The following is a 7,306-nucleotide window of genomic DNA, read 5'->3' as shown; positions in this document are numbered from 1 at the left end:
CAGCAGGAACAGAGGCCAGGAACAAGTTTGGGACTGATGCAGTGCTTCATATCAATGAGGACTGATAAAGGAGGAAGAAGCAGTTAATAAATGTTCCTTTCTTCCCATCTTCTTAGTGCCCTGGCTCTGGAAGAGCTAGTCATCCAAGTAGAGCAAATAGCATTTGACTTGCAGTTGTGAGGAGCTGTGGATATCTTGGTTGGAAAAACCTCCAGGCTGAAGTCAGACTAGTGTTAACATGAGGTGAGGTCAGTTCCAGCTTTAGTGACCTGGTCTGGAAACACCTGAAGTACAGAGGTGACACAGCTTTCCTAGGTGCACAGTTCCAGGGCTCTGCAGGCTTCAGCAATTCCATCCTAGTTCTGTTACTCTGAGGGGGAATCAACTGTTATCACTTGATTATTATGCAACAGCCCTTATTCCTCTTCTTTTTCCAGCAAGATGGAGGAAAACCATTTATTGAAGGGATCTTGTCAATATTCTGGGGAGTCCGGCATCCTATCCGATTAAAAATCCAGGATGAGAAGCAGATACCCTCTTTTGTAACCCTGAAGTCAACGGAGAGTGCGGGTGTGTTCCCTAGTAAAAGGTAACGTGCTGACAAAGTGCAAGCCAGGGACCAAGCACTGTCTTTGTCCGTGCACAATCTGATGTGCAACCTACTTAGAAATGCAGCCAGATGGGCTGCTCACATTGGAGTGCCTTGTGCTGGTAATAACCCTGCTACCTTTGTCAGATCTCTAAAAACCTCTGAAAGTTCTTAGAGGATTTTTCCTTTCTGTTTTGAATGTTATTTTCTAAGCCTTGGCTGGTGAACTTTGAATTGTATCTGCTGAGCTGAAGCTGAGTAATGTGTGACATGGAGGGTGAGTCAATGTTTACCCTGAAAGACTCCCCAATAAATTCTTTATTTCCAAGCTAGTTTTCTTCATTATTGACTGTCTTAGAGGGCATGTGCTGCATGTTTGAACTGTGGATTTAATTCTGCTGTCACTGTAGCTGTGGAGTCCCACAAGAGTTAAGTTGACTGGCTGCCTCCCTGGCTCCTGCTTCTGAAATTCAGGGATGTAACCAGCAAGGAGCAGCCAACAGTGAACTTGAGTCTGGGACTAATCTGTTTCTCTTGGTTTCCTTCGACCAGGTCTACTGGTACAGGGTGCACAAGGCCTGTAAGACAGGGGCCATCTGGCAGTTCAGGTTACACTTTGCCTTTTACTTTCTAAAATAGTCTTGTGGCTGCTGGAGATCTGAATCTCGAAGTAAACAGTAATTCATGTTAACAGAACTGAGAAGCTGCCCTGACATGCTGTAAGGTATGCAAGCAGCCTGACTGTTTGATCTTAAATGAACCTCTAACGTGCGTGGAACACAACAGAGATGGTCGTTTGGCACATTCATTGCTATTAGCTGAATATTGTTTTGAACATGTATAGAAAAGGAATTTTTAATGTTTTCCTACAAATTGGTTTATATCAGAGCAGTAACTGGCCTGAGACCTTCTGCTGGGGAGTTTATGCAATGAATCATGGAAATACTGGCATAAAGGAGGTTGGTGTTTAAAATGGGCTGGGTTAAACTCCCTGCTCTTGTACAGAACTGCTTTGGATGGCAAGAGTTAAAACATTTCATTAAATCTTCCATGTCCCAGTCTGTAACAGATGCAGCCTGTCCTGTGACTGTTGAAACAACAATCTGTGTGTGTTTTCTGTATGCCTGCCTGGCATCTTACATGGGATTCATCCAAAGCATTGCTGTGAAGTAGAGAAAGAATTACCACAATGAATTTCAAGACATAGCATTAAGTGTTCCTCAGGCCCTGAATGGGATTGTGTTACCTTTGGGATCAATCCCTTGTCATAGTACTAACTAATTTTATTAGCACATAAACTAAAATTATTGCTTTCATACTCCACCCTGAGGTCTGTAGTTGCGTTCTCTGAAGTGCTTAACAGGGGTAGAAACTTATTGCATGAAGCCTGGCTACAGGATAAATTGAAATCACTGAGTTAATGAGGAGTAATCAACTTTGAACCCATTTGGTATTTCAGGGGGATGACACGCTGGGGAGAATTTGATGATCTACATCACATTAGCGGGGAGACAGTGAAATCTACTGAAGAGCCGCTAGACCTTGAGACAAGTGAGTGCTGGTGCTCTTGCTTCTGCTGAAAATTGTGTTCTGTGACTGTGCAAAAAAAGGAAAAAAACCCAAACACATTAGGAGTAGAGTGGGATCTTCTTCTGACTAACATTTCTGCCTCACCCACACCAAAAAAAATAGTTGAATAAAAAGAAATCCATCACCCAGCACCCCCTTCCTGTGGGGGTGCTGGCAGGGAGGGCAGAGTGGGTGCCCCACATGCTGAGGGGGTTTTGTGTTGTCCAGGTTCCTCACATTACAAAAGCCAGATTCTGAAGGCTGGGAGTGAGCAAGAACATGACTGTGCCACCCTTCCCAGGGCTGTCAGCAGCGCTGCGGCCGCGTGCAGGAGGACCAGGCTTCCCACCGTGGCCCGGACAGAGGTGGAAACTCACAGGTTTTCCATCAACGGCCACTTCTACAACTACGAGGTACGGATAGTTGTGTGTTTGATGGCAACAGTGGCAGCAAGCCCATCTGCTGGCTTGGCCCCAGGGCTGTGCTGGGCCTCAGCCTTTGAGCCCCAGTCCACATGCTTGTGACCCTTTCCTGCTGCTTTTGTTCCTAGACATCGGTTTTTACTCCAGCTTTTGGATCAGAAACCAAAATAAGAATCAACAGCCAGATGAGAACTGGACAAGTAATAGAACAACTGCTCCGGAAGTTTAAGGTAACTCCATGTGTTTGCAGAAGCAAATGCAGCCCTGTTCTAGAGTTTGTGTGGACTCCGGCATTGGGTGAAGGCCAGAAAATAACTGGAAGGGGATCGTGCTTAGGAGAGAGCATAGAAAAACAACACGGGGCCATTTTTAAGGAACAGGTTGGGTTTATTTTACTAATGTTTCGTGTCTGAGTCTAGAAAAGTTCTGCTGGGTCTGTAGTGGGCAGTGATGGAAGAACAGAACCGCTTCTGTGTGCTCAGACAAGGCTGCTGCCCTGGAGGGTTTCCTAGCACAGCAAAGGGCACTTGTTTTCATGCCCAGGGCCACACTTCCCCCTAGTGACAGGCTCCAGTAACTGGGTTTGGTTTAAGCTGTAAGGGAATTCTCTTCTAGGAGGTGCCTTCAGTTAGACCCAAGCACACGGAAAGCTCCAGAAAGTCAGGGTTAAAACTAGTGCTCAAGATCAGTGCCATACTGCTGGAAACTTTTGTTTTGTTTTGTTTTGTTTTTTTTTAACCCGGTGGTAACCTTCCTTACCCTTGGTAACTTTCCTTTGTTTTCTCTTCTTGGGTACCCTCTGCCATTAACATGATTCTACCCAGACAGAAATATGTTTACTATTGGTGCTGTTTCTTCAACATCTTTATTCTACACAGCTTCTTAGTGTACAGCTTTTGATAATTCTTCATTTAACTTGTCTAGAGACTGTGCTGTTGCAGAATGACCTCATTCTTATAAGACTTCTTAGAGAGATACTAAAAGGAGAAGCTGACTTTTCTGAATAGTGACATAGAAAATGGAATGAAAGAGCAGGTTGTAAAGCTTTAGAGTAAAAGCTGAAAAATCAGTTTGAAAGGACTTCAGGTTGTTGACTATTGTATGGGCAAGTGGATAGGAAGAGCTCATAGGACTCTATCCTCATGGTTGCACTGCTGGCAACTGTGTGGATCCCTTGGAACAGAAGATAGATGAGGTAATTACAGGTTCTCCAAGGAAACGTGCCTGGAAAGGTCTGGTGTTGTCTAAGAGGGGATGTTACTGATCTGGGAGGTAAGGTGATGTGAGCACTCATGAGATGATGAGGGACAGGGAATGTGGCAGCACGGCTTTCAGTCCTACCCAAATCCAGTAGCTTTTAACTTTTCCACAGACAGGATCCCAGTCTCAAACTTTGATCCATGTGAAGAGGCGGAGAATATCTGCTGACAGTGAAATGCTGGCAAAGTCTTTCTGAACAGACCTTTTTTTTGTGTTTAACAGATAGAGAACAGCCCACATGAATTTGCACTTTATATTATCCACGCATCAGGAGGTAAGGCAGATGCTGCTGCATGATCATTCCACCTCCAGTTAGCCTCTGTGCCGGGGTGTGGGCTGCTTAACTGGGAGTGACAGGACTCACCATGGGCATCTGTCCTTGCCTGAGCAGCCTGGGCACAGCATGGCTTTTCTGGATGTCCTGTAGAGATGGAACAGGATGCACGGGGAGGCTGGTTAGTCACCATTCCTGGAGGTGTGCAAAAAATGTGTAGATGTGGCAGCTGGGGATATGGTTTAGTGCTCATGGGAGTGTTGGATTGATGGTTAGACTTGATGATCTTAGAGGTCATTTCTTATAGGGTGCTAGGAGGTGTGGTCCTCTGATGTAGGGAGGAATATGAGGAACTGTGTTCTGGGAGCTTCTGGAGCTGCTGGTGTGCTTGGGTTGGCTAAACAGGCTGCAGCTGCTCCTGTATTTCAAGGCTGTGTTAAAGATGCTGGGGATTTTTACATAGCCAAACCATGGCCATGCAGTTCCAGGCTCCCACTGGTGGCTATGTGGTGTGTTTTAACTGACAGTTTAGGATATAGTCCTGGATTGCAGATGACTAGTTAACATTTTCCACTAAAAAGAGTACTTTTTACTTCTGCTAACGTTTTTCTTTAGGTAAAAGAAAACATGATCTTTATTAAATACCCGAAAGAATGAGAGAAAACTGATGGGCATATATTTGAAATGTCAAAATACCAACTTGAAACAATATCTGAAAACAGGTAGACATAGGTTTAGGGAGTTGCAGTCAAGCTGGTGCGCCTGGGATCAGTCTCCAAAGTTCTTTCTTGGCTGCCCAAACTGCAGCTGCTTTGTGCTGCATCAATGGGTTTCTGTCAGTGCGCAGCCTCTGGAAACTTGCTAGGTACCTAATAATTATACATCAGCCAAATATTGGATCTTTGTCAAGAAAAAAGATGACTGTGTGAGGTGTCTAGGGGCCCTGTTGCTTGTTCTGAGCATCACACCTTTTCTTGTAACTCCCAGAAAAGAAGCAGCTGAGGAGTGGAGACATTCCCTTGCTGCACAGACTGCTGCAGGGCCCCTCGGAGAAGATCGCCAAGTTCTTTCTCATGGACAAGGACGTGGAAGAGATCAGCAGTGATGTACGTATGTCAGCAATGCCAGTAGCTCACAGGGTTTTCCCAGTTCGCATTGCTGCTGATGTGCTTTTCGTCTTGTTGTCTTGACAGGTTGCTCAGTATATCAAATTTCATCTTCCCTTTCTGGAATCAATTCTGCACAGAATAAATGAAGAAGAAGAGCAGGAGATTCAACAGACCATTGCAAGGTAAGAAGTAGTAAAAAGAGTGGGGGTCACCTTGAGTCCAGGACAATATTTACAGCTATGGGTAGGCTCAAGAAGTTGAATGTGTTTATGTAGCAGAGCACAGGCTCCAAATGCAGAGAAAGGTGCTGGGATTCTGGAACATTTCTGGATCCCAGGGTGAAAAGTTGTGGGAACCTGTATCAGCCAGAGGCTCTCAGCAAATCACCAACTGAACACCACTGGGAATCCAAGTGACCAGGAAATGTAAACTAGAGGAAAAAAAAAAGGGCCATTTTCTGTCAGAAAAGCTTTCACTGCAACACAGGGTTGTCCTGGTTGGAAGACACCTTTAATCTCATCCAGTCCAACCATTAATGCAGCACTGCCAAGCCACCACTAAACCATGACCCTCAGCCATTTATTTTCAGCCATTCAACTACCATGTTAGCATTAGGTTTGAATTTTGGCAAGGGTCTGTGGTGTTTAATGCATTCTCTCTCCCATCACCTCAGGTACCTAAAAGAGAAGAGCATGATCTACCAGCAGCTTCACAGCCGAACTGTTAAGAAAACAGAGACCATGGTTTGATGTGAAGGGCCAGTTGTGAATCCCCCCACACTGCTTCACAAAAGGGGGCTGGGGTGCTAGTGCCAGGGGGCTGTGACTGAGCACCCTTTGAAGCACAGACACGCACAGAGCACTGGAGCTTCTCCAGATCCCTCTGCAACCACAGCAGAACTCCCTCCTCTGCAGCTCTGGAAGATGAGCTGGGAACCACTGAAGGACAGGGGCTATCTTGCCTGCATGACAGATATGCAGCCTCACTTCAAACTTCAGATAAGGAGAAAAAAATCCTGTTTCAAGGCCTTGTGCTTTTAACCTATTAATTTACAAATCATCACCAAAAGTCTAGCATATAGGGAAAATATTGTAATAACCAGTGTGGTAATCATAAAAAAAAAAAAAAAAAAAAAAAAAACAGGAAAATAAAGTATATGGTTTTCATTCTGTTAGCAGAATGTTGAATGCTATTAGGAGGAAGCTTTTTAGCAGAGGTAAGTGAGGTATCTCAGATTGCAGTTAGGCTGTTCACTTATTCACAAAAAAATACCTGTGCAAGAGACCTGGAATGCCAATGGATAGCTCCAGACTGGTAGCTGCCCAACTTGCTTAAGCTTTGAGCTACCCTTTGAGAAATATAAATAGGAATGGCTCCCACTTAAACCTAAGAGGGAACTTCTCTCTGAAACATCTCTGGAACTGTGAAGGAAGAATTCACTAAATGCTTTTGTCCACTTGATTTGGTCCTATAGGCACCTTGGTGGTTGTTGCTGGAACAAAAGGTTTATATTGGAAGATGGACATAAGAAGCATTCAGTGAGGCTGCAGGTCACAGGGTGGTGGGGCTGGGTTGGCAGCCTGCCTGCAGATGCTGTTTTGGCATTGCCTGGCCCAGCACAGTGTGCAGCAGCCAGCTGCCAGGTCCTGTCTGACTTGTGCTGCATACTGAAGTTCACATTGCAGAGATGTAAATAAAATCCTATTAATTGCCCTCCTGTATCAGTTTGTCCTTTTTTTACATGATACTTGTCTTTTGCTACAGCTACCTGTGATATGCATAGATAACAAGATGAAATACTGCAAGAGGGAGGAAATCGATGCACAGAAAATGTTTCATGGACATCACATGGAATAAATCAAATAGGAAAAATTTATACTGCCTGAGGTGATGTTACTGAAATCCTTGTAACCGCTTGGTCGGAGAAGAAAAGAGAGATTCTTGCACAGACCACATCGGGAAAAGAAAAAATGCTGTGGGGGTGGTTCTGCTATCCTCTGCGTGTACACAGTCCTGAACCTGAGCCACTTCTGCCACCACCTGGTGTTACACACTTGAGCCCTTCTTATTTCATTTATCCTGC

General features: G+C 44.8%; 1 protein-coding gene across 1 annotated transcript in view; it reads left to right on the top strand.

Annotated features, from left to right (window-relative positions):
* RASSF6 (Ras association (RalGDS/AF-6) domain family member 6) overlaps nucleotides 1–5,972 on the top strand; it is an 11,359-nt gene extending 5,387 nt beyond the window's left edge. The window contains exons 3-10 of the mRNA XM_008949474.1: nucleotides 438–589; nucleotides 2,049–2,140; nucleotides 2,387–2,571; nucleotides 2,709–2,810; nucleotides 4,063–4,114; nucleotides 5,102–5,220; nucleotides 5,308–5,405; nucleotides 5,897–5,972. Coding sequence (XP_008947722.1) covers nucleotides 438–589; nucleotides 2,049–2,140; nucleotides 2,387–2,571; nucleotides 2,709–2,810; nucleotides 4,063–4,114; nucleotides 5,102–5,220; nucleotides 5,308–5,405; nucleotides 5,897–5,972 — 876 coding nt within the window. The remainder of the gene's footprint in view (nucleotides 1–437; nucleotides 590–2,048; nucleotides 2,141–2,386; nucleotides 2,572–2,708; nucleotides 2,811–4,062; nucleotides 4,115–5,101; nucleotides 5,221–5,307; nucleotides 5,406–5,896) is intronic.
* Nucleotides 5,973–7,306: the final 1,334 nt, after the last annotated feature.

Source organism: Merops nubicus, unplaced genomic scaffold (genome assembly GCF_000691845.1).
Source record: "Merops nubicus isolate BGI_N331 unplaced genomic scaffold, ASM69184v1 scaffold8621, whole genome shotgun sequence".
Taxonomy (NCBI): Eukaryota; Metazoa; Chordata; class Aves; order Coraciiformes; family Meropidae; genus Merops; species Merops nubicus.
This window is presented reverse-complemented; position numbering and strand designations above follow the sequence as displayed.